Source organism: Chinchilla lanigera, unplaced genomic scaffold, assembly GCF_000276665.1.
Source record: "Chinchilla lanigera isolate Chin_1 unplaced genomic scaffold, ChiLan1.0 scaffold00111, whole genome shotgun sequence".
NCBI classification, from domain to species: Eukaryota; Metazoa; Chordata; class Mammalia; order Rodentia; family Chinchillidae; genus Chinchilla; species Chinchilla lanigera.
The window spans coordinates 2,110,829-2,128,606 of NW_004955512.1; the positions used below are offsets into that span (position 1 = coordinate 2,110,829).

Below are 17,778 nucleotides of genomic sequence, written 5' to 3' on the forward strand. Positions count from 1 at the left end.
AGAGAGAGAGAGAGGGGACCTGGGAAAGAAGAGACCCCCTCAATGTGGGGTTGAAAGGACCAACTTTGAACCTGTCCCACCAGCCAGGGAGAAGAGGATGGTGGGCGACACGCCATACAAAGCTGCTTGAAGTTACCTCCACCCAAGACTGGATTTACTGCTAACACTTCTACATAAAATAATCACGGTTCTATGTGCTGTACTGTGTGTCCCCCACATTCAGAGGTTGAAGATATAAACTGACAGTACTTCGAAATGGGATTCTATTTGGTCATATCCCTTAGGTTAAAATGAAGCTGTCAAGGGGAGCCCATCCAGTCTGACCAGGGTCCTTACAGGGAGAGATTAGAAGGCAGGGAGAGACACCCAGGAGGCCACAGCAGAAGCTGGTGGTCTGCAAGCCAAGGAGGGAGCCCTCAGATGAGGACCAACCTTCCAGCACTGTGTTCTGGGACTTGGGCCTCCAGAACCGTGAGAAAATACATTTCTGTAGTTTAAGCCAACAGCCTGTGGCATTTTGTGATGGCAGCCCTAGAAAACAAATATATAGAGAGTCTAGAAAACAATTTGTCAACCAAGTGCTAAACAAAGTCATACACAGGCTTGTAAAGAAATGAGAGACATTTGACACGTAACTGTCTCCAGTATTTACAAAGGGTCAATGACAAAGTAAGATCAACTGACAAATCAGGCTGTATGCAGGCGGGACTGTAAGAGAGAACCTTAGGACTTCGAGACAGATTTATATTGGGTGCGATGTCTCAGCAGATGTGTGCAAGGATAGGTGGGGTGTGGGGGGAGAAGGATAAATCGAAACCACTGTGTTCTTGCAGTTTAGCAGGCCGTTAAGGGTTTAATAGTAAAAATGTTAAAGGAAAACAACAATAGCAGATTAAAACACATTTAAGGGACTTGCTTATCAAGGCAATAATCCTCATTTATAGGTTACAAAAATGTTGAAAAAAAAGCAGCTCATATACCTACGATGCTACAGTTAGAACTATAGAGTATTTAGGGGGAAAAGTGGAGGAATCTTGGATTCAGAAGTGAGCAAATGTAAATTGTGTTACAGGCAGAAACAACCACAGAAAGTTAAACAGAACAGACACAAAAGAAGACATACTGTGCGGTGTGGTGGCACACGCCTGTAATCCCAGCACTTGGGAGGCTGAGGCAGGAGGATCATTGTGAGTTCGAGAGCAGCCTGGACTACAAAGTGAGCTCAAGGCCAACCTGAACTGCATAACGAGACCCTGTCTCAAAAAAAAAAAAAAAAAAAAAAAAATTGTTTTTGAATGTTATTTATGTTACTGGAAAATTTATACACAACTTTACCACACAGCTTGTACTCATAAATACATTCTTTTTAGTTCACTTAGTGGATCCTTCAGTGTTTCTTACGTAAGTTAAATTTAAATAAGAAGACTGTCACACTAGAGAATTTCTCTTTATGAGGTGATTTTGGGGGAGGGGGAGGTGGTTTGATATAGCTTCTCACTACATAGTTCAGGCTGACCTTGAACTCACAAAAACTAGCAGCAATCCTTCTGCCCTAGCCTCCTAAGTGCTGGGATTTCAGTAGTGTTCCATGGTACCCAGCATAGAGGGAAATGTTAAAAGCATTTAAGAAGAGTTTATCTTTCATAACATAGCAGAAGCAAATAACAATACAGACAAAATAAGACTACTTCCAGATTTCAAATATTTTTGATTAAGACAAAGCTTAACAGAATTTATTTTGTACAGTAAACATACACAACTACTATTATATACTATAGACTTTTATTTCTTTTAAACATAAAGAAGCTTTGTTTATGGGCGGCATACTTTTTTGCTTTTGGAGCCAGTGTCTACCTCAAACTTGGAGTGATTCTCCTGCCTCTGCCTCTTGGAATGCTGGGATTTCAGGTGTGTGCTACCACACCTGGCTAAGGGTTGCGTGCTTTTATTCAAGTAAATTTAAATGACCTGACTTATTTGGTATACAACTACTTTGATACTTCTTGGTTATCCAACTGTATTTAGCGTATAGCTGGAATTTCACAAAATGAAAACAAGATAAAAGTTTCTCTCAGGCTTTTTTTGCAGGAAGGAGAGTACTGGGAATCAAACGCATGATGTAGTGCTGGCCAGGCAGGCACTGGGCCGCTGAGCTATATCCCCAGGCAAGATAAAAAATCTTCAAAGAAAGATAAAGCTAAAACTGCTTTAAAAATCTCTGGCAGTTTTTTTTTTCCAAAATGAGTAGACAGAAAGCAGTCCTGAAAATCAGCAGGAATGAAAAGTACACCTTTAAAAAAGCAATACAACCCAGTACTTACATCTGTTTGTGTTACTTCACCATAGCTTTTTCCACAACTCCACTTCAGCTTTCTAGAGCCCACTGGATCAGCCCACGTATAAAACACTGCCTTTCCAGGAGGAAGAGAGTCTTCTATCTCACTAAGAGAACTGATATAAGCAGCAAAAATATACATTATATTAAATGCAACATGAGTATATTTTTTAAAAACCCCAAATAATACATTACTAATTCTTAATCCATTAACTGAGATTTATGGAAGTTCTGATTAAGAATAAAATTTCCTTATGTAATAATTTTTAAAAATATTCTAAGAAAATGAGTTTTTCAAGGAAAGTATTAGTTTCACTCAGGAAATGAAGATCTTCAAGTCTTTGAAGCTACTTCATCAATTATTATTTCTATTCAAATTAGGAAAAAAATGTCTTTTAAACGTAAGACTGAGAAGCAATTAGTGTCCCCTGGAATTTGGGTGAGTACTGTATACTGCTCTGCCAGTAGAGGATGGACTGGAATGAGAGCCTTGCTAATGAGGCGGAGATCTTGTACCATCTGATATTCTCCTGAGGGCTTTTACTCTCAGGAGAATGCAAGGGGGCTGACAAGGCTTCAGAAGGCCATATTTGAGAAACTTGTCCATGAGAGGCTGGAAGCCTTCATATGCCACTTTCTTGATTGGATACTGCTTTGGGCTAGGAAATTGCTGGGGTCTTCTAGTCATAATTTTGGGTAATGTACATGCACCATGGCCAGAAGAGCATCCTTCCCCTTTTCCACTTTCCAGCATGCCCTTCTGACATGATGTTTTTGCCTTGGAGCTAACTGACCATGGATTGAACTCCTTGAAACTGACTCATATTAAATCTTTCCTCCTGTAGTTGTGGATGTCGATATTGTCTCTAAGCAATGAGAAAGCTAAGACCGCCTGGGATTACTGTAACATGAAGATGCATAAATTGTATTGGCTCAAGGAAACTGAAAGCAGTGATGTTAAGAAAGGTCCTAAAAGGTCAAGATTTAATTATGGTCTTTTACAAAGCAGTTGGTTTTCCACATGCCTCTACAAGAAGAGGGTACCTACTATTTGACAAAAATCTGAAAATTTATATTTATATTAAATTTACTAAAAATATTAAAAAGTTTTAAGTAGACAAACTAAGGGACTCAAGATAAACCTAGATATAATTCTCATGAAATATGAATAATCATCAAGCTTTTGCCACACTTGCTTTACTTCTTCCATGTTTCTCTCTCTGAAGAACTTAAAAGTAAATTACCAATATCAAGGCAGTTTTACCATTATTTACACTTGATTATAATTTTTTCAAAAACTAAGACACTGTTTCACATAACTACAATACTATTATTAGCTTAAATTAAAAAAATTATAGAGTGAATGTCTCATCACCTAGAGCCTGCTAAAGTGTGCTAAAGTTACTGTATTTCTGATCATCTTTTTACCTTTGTTTGTACTGAACAAGTTCATTCCTGGTGTGATTTATTAATAGGAATGGCGCTGCTCCATCATGATAATCTGAAAATGTAATAACTGTAGAATGTTCAGCTAAATTAACTTCTGCTATAATACCTCCAAGCTAAAAGAAAGGAAAACATTCTTTAAAGTGATCATCCTGCCAAGAAAATTAACTAACAACATTAAATAATAAAACTATTCATAATGTGGTAACTTAGTTTTTGGGGGGTGATTCAGAAAGCAATTCAGAGTTTTGTAATGCATTTCTGGGAGACTATGAATTTTTTCTTTTTTAATTTCTATTGTATACAGACGAGTGAAATTCCAGATGTGGGATATTCTTGTATTCTAGGCACTCCAATTAATTTCCTATACAACATTTTATTTAACTGTTTCCTCTTCATACCTTTTCCTTTTATAAAGAGAAAAATTTGTTCATTTTCAGTGAAAAGGGAAAAAATATCATGTGGTACTCTTGTGATACAAAAAAAAGTTAAAAATAATACAGGAAGTATGTACTAGCTTTTCTTTTTTTATATTAGCTTTTCTAGTGATACATGCAAAAATATTTACTTACCTCATCATTCAGATGCAATAAAACACAATTTTCTTGCTTGTTAAAATATATCCTTTTGGGAGGACCTTCATTGTTTTCAACTTGAATAAGAAGTTTACTGGAAGCATCCTCAGGCCAAAAGGGGATACACTAAAATACATGTTACATATATTTATAAAAATAAAATATAATTCATCATAAATACTTATATCATTTTAATAAAATCATAATAGTAAACTTAAAAACCATCTTTTCCAACATTGCTTTGGTTACTGAGTTGGTCAGGTAAAGTTATCAACTGTCAACAGGGGGGTCACTGTAAATAAAAGCAATGGGGAAAGAAAAAAAGGACTGGGTAGGAACTGAAGAGTTACAATAATCTGGGCACTTGGGAGGATTCTTATATAGTCTAGACTTTATAGAGAAGGGCTGAAAATTCAGCAAGTAAACTGAGCCAAGAACTAGGGCACAGGTGATCAGTGTAAAGCAAGGGTAAATCCAGTTGCTAAAGACAAAAATCATGTGTTGGCATGATTTGGTAATTAATTAAAAGTCAAAATATATACAAGGTGATGAATCAAAATATGTATTAAATTTAGTGTCCTGGTCATCAAACAAGAGTGAAATGGTAAAAGAAATTAAAGTTTGGAGAAAGAAGTTTAGAATCTTTAAGAAACAACTGGGACAACAGTGGTCTGGAAACCAGACTAAAGGAATAGGAGATCAACAAGGCACCAGAAAGACTGGAGAGCTGGATACAATGAGAAGAGCTAAATAATAAACAATGGAGAAGCAGCCTTGTCTGTAAACTGTGAAGTTAATTCCCTCCTCATAGGGCCTGACCAGACTGATCACCTCACAGTTTTCAATGAGACTCTGTGATACCTAATCATGATCATATACAACCTGAGAACAATGTGTAACAGCAACTGGTTATTAGAGGTGAGTGTGTTAGCTTGTTAAAGGCAGTTTTTTTGTTGTTGTTGGAGGGGTGCCAGCCCTTGAACTCAGGACCTCACACTTGCCAGGTAGGTGCTGTGTTGCTGAGTTATATCCCCAGTCCTTCTTATGGTTTGTGTCTGGGTATCCCCGCAAAGCCTCATGTAGTCATGGGGCAGGCTTTTAGAGTTTGACTGATTATGGGTGTGACAGCTACACCCATCCTGGGGTGGATAGTTTGCATATATAAGGGAGAGGAAGAGGCTACTTGTGGCCATTCCTCCCTTTTAGTGCTTGTTGCTTTGGCTGTGTTCTGCCACCACGAGCTGTAGCCCTCTGCCATGTGCCACTCTGCCTTGTAACCTGCCAAGTATGGACTGAAACCTCCACAAACTGTAAGTAAAATAAACCTTTCCTTCCTTAATTTTGGGGGTCAAGTACTTTGTCCCAGCAACGAGAGAAAAATAACCAAGACAGAATTTGGTACCAGGGGAGTGGGGTCATTGCTGTGACTGTACCCGACCATGTGGTTCAAGAGCCTTTGGAAATGGCTTGTGGGAAGAGTTTGGAAAGGTTCGGAGATGTCTCCTGAAAGAGAAGCGCTAGAACACCTTTGGCTGTTCTGTCTGGGCGATGCTGGTCACAGCTCAGAAGACCAGAAGGCTGACAGAAATCCTGCTGGTAAAGACCGGGTTCGAGAGGTTTCTGTTGGGAAAAAGGACTCCATTGGTTGTTGGACTCCAGACAATGTGTGTTATGGCTTGGCACAAAGTTTATCTGCATTTTGCTCGTGTCCAGAGACTGTGCCTAAAACTGAGATTAAGGGCGGCAGTGGAATGATTAATCTGGCAAAAGAAATTTCAAGGCAGCTGAACGTTGGGAAAGTGGCATGGCTACTGTTGCGGGCTTTTAGCCAGGTTTATATTGAGAATCAAGAACAAAGAGCCCAGCAGGATGATTTTAAATGTTGTGAGTTTGGCCAGAAAGGAAGCTCCAGTAAAGCTGTGGACTGCAAAGGTGGAGCTGAGGATATCTCCATTGCTGAGAAGGAACAAGAGAATGAAAAAGATGGCCTGAAGGCATCACAAGCAGCAGCAAGTCTCCACCCTTTGCAGCCTCAAAACTGCAAAGGTGACAGACCTTGCCTTGAGAAGAAAGCTGCTGAGCACCATGTCAGAATGGCGGCAGCATAGAAAATCTGCTCCTCAGAATTGGATTCAGAGTGCCCAGCAATCCAGGCACTCGACCCCTGTGGCCAAGAGAGAGGAAAACTTGGCTACTGCTCCAGGTGGCAGCAGACCTTGGCATCATCCCCGTGGCCCTGGCTTTAGGTGCATGGAGAATGCAAGAGTTCTGAGGTTTAAGAGGCTTCCACCCAGATTTCAGAAGGCCTGGGAGGCCAGGCAGTGTGCCCCTGAGAGGGCAGTGTGTGAGGCTATGAGTATGAAGCAAAAGGTGCCCTGGAGACCTCAGAAGTTTAGAAAAGCCACGACTGTGGATTATCTAAGGAAAGCTGCAAGGAGGGAGCAAAGCGGGCCTAAGAGGGAAGCCGTGGAAGCTGTAACCACCAGAAGTGCCACAGCGATGGACTCGTGCAAGCCCTTTGGAGCTCACAATGTGCCACAAGTTGCTTCAGATGCTACATGTGGAATTACAGGACATGATGTTAGCCCTGCTGGATTTTGGACTTGCTTTGGTCCCAATGCTCTGTGTCCCCGTTTGTACCTTTAGGAATGATACTGCTTATTTTGTGCCATTGAATGTTGGAAGTGTCTAACTTTTCATTTGTACAGGGGCTTACAGCTAAGAGTTTTCCTTACATCTTGGAGAAGACTTGGGACTTGGATTCTTCAGCAGTGCTAAAACTGTGAGGACTTTGGCAACTCTTGCAGATGGACTAAATGCTGTTTCTATAAAGGGATGGGCATGAGTCTTTGGGGGGCCAGGGGTGGAATGTTATGGTTTGTGTCTGTGTGTCCCCCCAAAGCCTCATGCAGTCCTGGGGCGGGCTTTTAGAGTTTGATTGATTATGGGTGTGAGAGCTACACCCATCCTGGGGTGGAAAGTTTGCATATGTAAGGGAGAGGAAGAGGCTGCTTGGGGACATTCCTCCCTTTTTAGCGCTTGTTGCTTTTGCTGTGTTCTGCCGCCATGAGCTGTAGCCCTCTGCCATGTGCCACTCTGCCGTGTAACCTGCCAAGTATGGACTAAAACCTCCACAAACTGTAAGCGCAATAAACCTTTCCTTCCTTAATTTTGGGCATCAGGTATTTTGTCCCAGCAATGAGAGAAAAGTAACCAAGACAGTCCTAACAGCAATTTTATTCAACCATAAAATAAAACTAGATATAGCACAATGTTAAGAATTTACCACACTCAGATGGTTCCTCCACTCAAGAATTCTCGAAGGAACTGACCTGGTAGAGTTAACACCACAGCAATACTAATCCAAGCATGTTTCCCATGAGGAATCAAGAGGACTGAATATGATATGTAAACATTCCCAAGCCCATTATTCTTTGATAGCACTGGCTGAATGCTAGATTTTAAGATTAATAATGTACATTGTCATTTTTAAATGTTATATGCAGGACATTTTTAGACTTAAGAAAGTGCTAAAATTTTTGTCTTATGTAGTGGGAAAATAGAGCTATAAATTTAACAAATCAAGAGAGGTAATACTTATGGGTATGTATCTTAAGGTTGACCACAGTATGCCAATATAAAAATTTTAAGATTGCAAAAGAAAATTTATCTTAAGCTGAAACAGAAAACAAAAAGAGACAATGAGAAAGTAAAATTTTAAAAAGCTGGCATACATTTGTACTTGCATAATGGAAATGTACACCATTGAGAGTCTACACACTGTTTTTAAAAGATAATCAAGACCCAACAATATCTGTGAGACATGAATCCAGATAAAAACTGTAAGTATGGAAAAATATCTGTGAAGTATATAAAGCAAAGAAAACTTGAGCTGTGATCTCAGCATCTACCTGTAGAAAGGATAGAGAACAGCAAAACTTTCAAGATACTTTTTTTTCTGTTCTTAGTGCTCAGTACTTTTCCGTTCTTCCTTCCCTCCCTTTGTTCTCCTCTATGCCCCAGGTTCATAAAATTAATGCAGGCAATCCCCATCCCTTGACTGATATCATTAAATGGGAAAAATGAACAAGAAGTAACAGGTGTTTGCTCTGATTCAGCCTCATATTTACACTACTCAAAATAAATGAAGGTTTTACTGCTGCTTTCATTAGTCCTAGTGACTCCTTATTTCTGTCACCACAGCTTGCTCCCATGCAGCTGAACTCTTCACACTCTTTCATTCCCTCCAAGTCTTTGTTCAAACATGACTTCAGTAAGTCCTATCCTGATCATTTTACTAAAAACTGTAGCCCACTCCTCCTCTTCAGGACTCTTGATATCATTCATCTTGCCTGCTTCCTGTTTCCTCCACTAGATTTCTCACTTATAAATGCACTATTTTACTATGGCATTATTAATGATTCCTTCTGCCTCATTGAATTAAAAACTACCTAAGGTCAGAAATTTGTGATTTTTGTTAACAGATACACTGCAGAATGCACAAAAAGCCCATCATAAATATTTACTAAAAGAATATATAGATTTGAAAAACGCAGAACTTCTGGAAATGAGAAATGTAATTATTCAGATAAAAACATTCAGCTGCAGTGTTAAATAGCAGGTTAGACATGGAAAAGGTTAAAAAAAAAAAAAGATGAACAAGATACACATGTACAATTTATCCAGAATGCAACAAGAGGTATGTAGATGGAAAAGGTAAAAGAGACAGTAAGATACAGGAAGAATATAAATATCTATCATGTCTAACTAAGAATCCAGAAGAAGAAAATGGAAAAACAAAGGTGAGGCAATATCTAGAGACACTAGTGGCAAGTTTTACAGAAAATATGAAGCACATTAATCCACAAATCTAGGAGTAAAGTATTTCAAGTAGGATCAATAAATATCAAGTAACTTACAATCAGACACATAATGATATGACTGAACATTAAAGACAATGAGAAGAAAAACCTTCAAGGTAGCCAGAGAAAAAAGAAAGCCACTTCCAAAGTAATGGCACAATCACCATCATTCACAAAATTTATCCAGAGTTCTGACAGCTGATGATGATCTAGAATTAAAATTTCATTCTAATGATCTAGAATTAAAATTTCACTCCTACTTTCTTCAAATAACCTGAAGTAAAGCTTGTTTTTCTTACTCTGTGAAGGAATTCCTAACAGCTTCTTGGAGAAAACAAGTCACTTTCTCTGCTTTGATGCATTTATACCTTATATATCCTTTTAGTGCAGTATTTAACCAAACTGGTTAGTAATTGTCAAACATCTACCTTCCTGGTTCTGTGATCTTAGAAGCCAAAGTCCAGTGTTTAATAATTAAATATCTGTATCCTATCTCAAAAACTCAGTAAAGGTTCATGGAACTGAAACAAAACTAGGGTAGAAGAAGGTTAAAATATTATGTGGTCTTTTCAGGCATCCAATTTTGAGAAAAGAGCCTGAAGAGGTACATTTTTAAAATGCATCTACTCACCTGCTCCAAATCAAGAGAAAGCCATTTATTAAGTCCCTCTTCAGCCACTGATATATGATATTTGCTTTTGTTTTTAATCATATAAAAAGGGGTAAATGTCACAATTCTTGTAATGTTAAAACTGCTGAGGTCTATAGTGACACCAACCTATAGAAAAAAATCAACAGTTCAAAAACTTTTATATTATGCTACTGTCCTTATAAAAAGTAATTAATAGATACACTTTAAATAAAAGTTTCTTGAGCATAAAATAAACTCACTTGATAATCCATTTGTGGGCCTTTACATTTAACAGCTCCATGACTACCAACTGTGTCAATTGAAAACTGATCTGACAACTCACTATCAGTTACCATAAGCTGAACCTAGGAAAAAAGTTTGAAATATATTATAGGTTAGGTAGCTTCAAAAATGCTTATTTAAATTGATAAATTTTCTTTCCATTCTGAACCAAATACTGTGTTAACACACTAAACCTTTATCAATATTAAATGCTAATGTTTAACCTCAAATACTTAACAAATATTATTTTTACCTAAATTTTATTTTATTCTTCAGAACTCTAAAAACTGAAAAGGAGTGACAAACAGTTAAAGAGTGAAAGTTTGAAAAAAAAAGTTACATACCTTATTGTTATTAAAAAAGTGATTTGGCTGAAAAGAAAAGAGAACTGGCTTTTTATAATTAGGTGGATGCTTTCGATGAATTCCATCTGCTTTGTACTGTAACATTCGACCAGTTTTATTGACCATCCAATATGGACTATGAAATGCCACCACAGCCTGACCAGTATTGTAAGTCATGTGGATAGCAATATCTAAGTCAGTCTTTTCCATTTCTGAAACACAGGTAAAGGTGATGAAACTAATGTCTTCTTCATTAGATCTTATGTGATATTCACCTTTCCAATCATGATTAAGATAGTTAAGTAATTTTAAATGTAATCTGGCTTTGTCCATTTGTACAGCACACATCTGGGCTGACTGTCCTTCATTTAGAGTAAAAACTGTATTTTCAATCCCCTGTAACGAAAAAAAAAAAAAACCAATAAATTTAAAAATGCCTTTGAATAATATGTCCCAAAGTTTTATTTAATTATTCCAAATGTTACACAAAATGCTCTTCAAAATACCTGTCAGAGTAAGAAAGCTTACATTCAAATTCTAAGTTAGCCAGTGGTATAAACTGCAAAATATTTCATCTAGACTTAGATAACATTTTGTAAACTGGTCTAAATAACCTATTTCAAAAGACTACTGTGAAGATTTAATAATATAATGTAAAACTTCACTGGAAATTAAACACATAAAGCTCTATAATTAGTAAAACAAACCAACCAAAAACCCAATCTTATCTATTAGGAACTGTAGTTCTGAAAACAACAAATAATGAAAAACACAGGAGAAAACTGATGGTAATCCAAAAAAAAAAAAAATCAATCCCTACTGCCTTCTCTTTTTGATTTTCAACAGTCCCTTTATTCCTTTCCAATTATTATTTAAATGGTATTTTCTGTATTTCTCAAAATTGTTCATTTCTCACCAGCCACACTTCCATTACCTTAGCTGTAATATCTAGGACCAATCAGTTTGAGAGTCTCCTAATCACATTGGCCCCCCTCCCTGTTTCTATATCTCAGTTAAATTGTCTTCATAAAAATAGATCCTATCCTTTGGACACTGGAAAGCAGAATATGATCTCTAAAAGCATCAAATTAAAAATTCTATGAGAATGAAAATGTAAATATTACACCTATACATTGCACCAGTTTTTCCAATATCTTTCCTCGCTTCTTTCTAGTGTAACAGGGATTTTGATAACATTTTAAATTCATTAAAGCATGTGTAGTGTCAATTGGGATTTTTTTACCTCTTAAAAATATGGTGGTGTTAGAATAGTTAGTAAATGACAACAACTGCTAAATTCTTTACATATCCTAAGAAATCCGATTTTCTCCATGTCCCAACCATGTGTTTTCTCATTCTCATTTTATTAAAAAAAAAGATTTTCATCAAGAATATAGCTTATATAACATTGCACAACTAGTAAGTGTGAAGAGTTAGGATGTAATCTCTTTTTTTTTTTGGTTTTTCTCACAACCTTGCGCTTGCCAGGCAGGCGCTTTTGCCGCTGAGCTAAATCCCCAGCCCCTTTATTTATTTATTTATTTATTTATTTATTTATTTTTTTGTTTTGTTTTGTTTTTTTCTCCGGTACCAGGAACCGAACTCACGACCTTGCGCTTGCCAGGCAGGCGCTTTGGCACTGAGCTAAATCCCTAGCCCCGCAATCTCAAATTTGACAGCAATGTACAAACTCTTCATTTCTGTCACCCAAATAGAAAAAGAGATATCTACCCAAAAATGTACCAGAAAAGTTTTTAACATATAATTGTTAAAATAAACTAAATCTACAACTACTACATTTTAGTGAAGAATCATCTTTTTTTCCATCAGATAAGTGTGACAGAATATTCTCATAAAGTCCCAAAATATTAAGTACAAAATATTAAGTATAAATTTTTTTTTGCTGAAATACAGTACTTGAATGTCATTTCAATACTGATTTTCATACTTGTTTCAAAAATTATTAAACACATATATGAAATACACCTACATGAAAAAGACTGAAAACTTTATCTTCTAAAACAGTATCTTCAGATGGTGATTATAGTTAATTTTATTATCTATAGGCTCTACATTTTTTAAAGAACTGTATATTACAATATGATTTACAACATATAACATGCATTTATCTTAGTAATCAGATTTCTAAGATAAATTAGTGGAAAACATTTTGTTTTAAATTATATTTTTATACAAGATTAAAACATTTCCATTAGAGTATCTGTATAGTACTTGTTATTCTTTATTAGTACTACTGCCTATGTTACAACTTCCAAATTTTTTTACTGCTCATAATTTCAAGTAATTCAGCCTACAAAATCAAAGTCAGGAGCACTTCCCTCACATTCCCCACCCACTACCCACAACCCCCACATTCCACAATACCTCTAGATAATAAGCAATTTTGTAAGGAAGGAGATTTTGGAGTAGGATTGGTGGCCACAAATGCATTATGTATGGTAGGTCCCACCCATCTTCTGAATATGCTGAGAGAGATGTCAAATTATCTTTTTCAGGAACAATATTAATAATAAATGATTTCTTAGAAGGGTTTATAGATCTACATTTCTTCTTTAGAACAGCTCCATCATTTTTGATAATTTCTTCAAAGTCAATGCCTTCACACATTTGATAGTCCTCATCATCTGGCTTCAGAAAAAGAAATGATCTACATAAAAAATAAACAATATACTTCAAAACACTGTGATAGAAAATAAATTATATGGTTACAGCTTTAGAATAAAGTTTTTTCCATAACTAATACATTTTTTTATCATATACTTTTTAGAATTAGATAAGTATCAACTTTCTAGAAACTTCAGAAATTATTTGGGAATTAGAATATTTTTATCACCAATCTAGTATTTTAAAAAGTACATTTACAAGATAATTGGTTTCTTAAGAAAATACACAATCATATATGCAAAGCAAACCATTAACAACCACCTATGTGAAAGTGTTGTTTTTATTTTTATTTTTTTGGTACCAGGAATCGAACTCATGACCTCATGCTTGCTGGGCAGGAGTGGTGCTGATGAGCTACATCACAGGCCCAACCACCTATGTCTTATGCATTTAACTGAAAGAAACTGGCTTTCAAGGAATATGGTCCTAGCAAGAAGTAAATGTAATCACTAAGTTAATACAATTTTTAAAAAATTTCTATTAAAAAATAATTATCAGCTATCCAACATAAATAAATAAATGTTTCAATGGACAATGACATATGGAGTATAAATGCAGAATAATGATTGTAAGAAAATGGAACAAAATCATCATCAGATATCACATTGTTAGTCGATGTGTGAATATCACATTCTTTGTTTACATTTCAATGATATTTTTAGGTGCAATCATTTTTATAAAATTATAAAAGTAGAAGCAAGAAAATGAGGGAAGGACTAATTAAATGCAAATTATTTTTCAAATTTCATCATCCAGTATGTACACCATGCTGTACTACAATGAAATCCCAAGTAGTCTTTATAACCCCAAATAAACTTCCTATCCTTTCATTCCTCCTTTGTTCATATAATTTCTTCCACTTAGATTTCTCTTCCAATTTAGTCTCAACATCATATTTTACCTTAACTACATGTACTTCCACCAGGAAGCAATCATTGATCCTTTGTTTTCCAAAGTTTCCTATAACTACAACACTTTCTTTAACTGTCTACAACCCAAGTTTCCAAACTTATGTACCTGTTTACATAATATATCAATCTCTCAATGGTAACAGTCACATCCAATCCATTTTTGTATCTATAGTATTTTATCCACAAGAAATAAGTATTTGTAAATTAAAGTAAGTTCATTAAACTTAGGAATCAGTACATTTAAATTCTGTAGAGAAAGGTAACTGTTAACTTAATGCCTCATATCTTAAATATTTAAGTGAACCCACATCTAAGAAGGCGGTTAAAAGCACCTGGATTAGGCAAACAGCAAACTACTTACTACTACTAGTAATAACAATTAAGATAGATTAACTATTCTGTAATGAATTACTATTTAGTCTTCAACAAAAGACCATAAAATACTATTATCTCTAATATGGCCAGAATCATAAGATATATAGCAGAAATTTATTAAAAGTACAATGCCATTAACTATTACATAAGAATAAAATGAATTTAAAGTTCTGCACAGAAAGTTTTAAACACATCTTTAACTTCATTCAGTCTTGTAGCCATACCCAAATCCTTTCTAGAAGGAAGTCGATATTGTAAAAAATTATTTTTTCTTGCTGTTTTCCCAATTCTTTCCCTCAGAATATTTGGAATAAGCAATAAAACACTCATTAGTGTTTGTAGATCTACATGCTAGACTACATGCCCAAAGATGCTAGACTGCTTTTTAAGCATTACAGATCCCACACCAGTAAAGATACACTTTTTAGAGCTTTCAGTGATAACAAACAACTGTGGCACATGTGCTACAGATTCACCACCATGGTCCTATGCTAAACTTCTTGGCCTGAGTCACAATAAATAGAGCTAGAGAACAGTTAAGAACCACTTATAGCCAGGTGTGGTGGCACATGCTTGCAATCCCAGCACTTAGGAGGCTGAGGCAGGAGGATCTTGTGAATTTGAGGCCAGCCTTGTGGCTACAAAGTGAGCTCAAAGCCAGCCTGAACTGCATAGCAAGACCCTGTCTAAAAACGGAAAGAAAAGAACCACTTATAACTTTGCCTTTTTATTTTTTCTGTAGCACTAGTATTGTATCTATAGTATTTTATCTATAGATAAAATTTTATCTATAGATAAAATACTATGTGAAAGTGATTCATTCTAGTGTATCTAAAGTATTCATTTCTAGTGTATTTCTAGTGTGAAAGTGATTCATTTCTAGTGTATTCATTTCACTAGGTGAAAGTGTTCATTTCTAGTGTATGTTTTCAAACAGTATTTAAGCAAATTATAATGCTTAATTCTATGTAAGGTTTTATTCTCCAAGAGTTCAATTTCCATAAAATAGGTTATTTTCAATTTCACATTCAATATCCTGAGCAATGTTTATTTGTTAACATATTAAATTTAGAATTGTAAGACTAGCTCATCACTATTTTGTTACATCTTTTCTTTAAAAAAATACCAATGGAGGGGAGTGGCAAGATGGCAGAGTGTTAAGCAGCAGAGAAAACACCTCTCCGTGTGTTGTCATCCAGACACTGGAATATAGCAATGTGGGGAAGACAAGAGGCAGGGAGGCAACTCCCTGCAGACCCAGGAAGGATCTGAGGCAAAAACTGAAGCCCACAGAGAGGGTGAAGAGAAAATTCAATGACGAAGGAGGTAGCCAGTGGTACCTTCTTCCTGAGACAGAAACACTGTACAAGAGGGGCGGTCCAAACCTGTCGACATACAGCAAGTGCTGGTGACCCTAGAGGCTTCCACAGAGAGACACAGCAGTGGAGGGGAGCAGCAGATGAGAAGGACTGCACTAGCTGGTAGTGAGTGTGGACAGCTCAGCCTTCAGGCAAGAGACAGCAACTGGCCAGGAGCCATTTTGGAGAGGGACTGATAAGAGCTCAGAACTCAAGAGCAGCTCTGGCTCCACCTAGCGGCTCCAAAATTGGATCAGGTCTGTGGAAGGTGTGCTGGACTGCTGCAAGCTGCCAGAGGATGGAGGCTGTCTGGCTTTTTGGGATAAATCAACACAGGCCAGGGACACTGTCTCCATACATTGTTTACCAGTGACAGCAAAGACAAACCTGGAAGTGGACTTTTTTCTGTTGTTTGTTTTTTGTTTTTGTTTTGTTTAGTTTTGCTTCCCTCGCTTTTGTTCCTGTTGTAGTTTTGCTTTTTTTGGTATTGTTTTGTCTTTGTGTTTTTTCTTTTCTCTTCTTACTCCTTTATTGTTTGAACTTGTATTTATATGAGTGTCAACATGGTGTCTAGCTGCTTTGTGGTTGTGGGTCCATTCAGTTCTTCAATATCTCCCTTCTTTCCTTCCAATCTTCCCAAAGTTAGCAGGATTCCCCTTTGTCTTCCAGCCTTCTACTCTCTTCCTCTTCTTCTACTTCTCTATTTATTTCCTAACCTACTTTAAATTTTAACTCCTCAGGGCAAAACTGACATACTAAGAACTTGTATATTACGTACAACTTTTCTGATTTTAGATTTTTTTTATATAACCAGAAATCTACTTCATGTGGTTAAAGATGGCAATTTACTGGTTACTTTAGTTTGCCATTTTCTAGGCTGTATACTACATCATTATTATTGTCACTACTATAACCAAAAGTGACATAATTGTTCTAAACAGCTGCTACAAACATCACCCCAGGAAATAAACTTAAAAAAAAAAAAAAGCAAGGAGATGTCTAAACAAGATGCAACCCCAAACATCACCAAAGGCAAACCCAGGGGGCAATGAGGTGGAACAATCAGAAAACCACCCATGTGGCCTCTCTGAAGTGGTAACAACAAAGCAACTGAATGAGGCTCCAGAAATAAATAAAATCAGAAATAATTCTCAGATAACTGCAGAGATGGTCTCCATAATGAAAACCATGCTTACTGATTCTATAGCAGATAAGAAAACAGAGCAGTTTAAGAAAATAATGGAAGCAGTGATGTTTATCATTGGAAAGAAATGGAATCCATAAGGCAGCTTCAAGCAGATATCCAGGAGAATACAAATTCCATTGAAAATATTCACAGTAGATGCTGTGAGGCCAGGATCTCAGACATAGAAGACAGGTTTGCAGCTAGGGATCACGAAAAGAAAGATTTCTTGAAAATAGCAAGAGACCATGAGAAATCAATACAACAGCTGCTAGATAATGTAAACAAGAATAACAAGATTAATTGGAGTCAATGAAAAAGCAGCAGATAGCGCAAATGATATAAAAAAAACTTCTCTCATACAGAAAAAGATTTTGACTATAAGCGAGGCATACAGAACTCCAATTGGCCAGGACCAAAAAAAATATACAGCCAGGCATATCATAGTCAAGATTCCAAAAATTCAACCCAAGAATAGAATATTAAAAACTGTTAGGAAATAGAAACAAATCATCTATAAAGGAAAGCCCATCAGAATCACAGCTGATTTCTCAGTATAAACCCTCAAGTCAAGGAGAGCTTGGAGTGAAGTATTTCAAGCTCTAAAGGAGAACCTTCAACCCAGACTGATGTACCCTAGAATGACTATTATCAAAAAATCAACCAATAACAAATGATGGAGGGGCTGTGGGGAAAATGGAACTCTTTTTCACTGTTGGTGCAAGTGTAGACTGGTACAACCACTGTGGAAATCAGTGTGGAGATTCCTCACAAAACTAGGATTGGAGGTC

General features: G+C 36.4%; 1 protein-coding gene across 3 annotated transcripts in view; it reads right to left on the reverse strand.

The window, feature by feature from the left end:
• Window positions 1-17,778, reverse strand: part of Vps13a (vacuolar protein sorting 13 homolog A (S. cerevisiae)) — a gene marked incomplete at its 5' end in the record, with an annotated part of 229,395 nt that overhangs the window by 73,026 nt on the left and 138,591 nt on the right. For all 3 annotated transcript variants that reach the window (XM_013506545.1, XM_013506546.1, XM_005408304.2), the window contains 7 exon segments: window positions 2,322-2,451; window positions 3,764-3,897; window positions 4,354-4,482; window positions 9,850-9,996; window positions 10,110-10,214; window positions 10,476-10,871; window positions 12,861-13,143. In XM_013506545.1, the coding sequence (XP_013361999.1) occupies window positions 2,322-2,451; window positions 3,764-3,897; window positions 4,354-4,482; window positions 9,850-9,996; window positions 10,110-10,214; window positions 10,476-10,871; window positions 12,861-13,143 (1,324 nt within the window).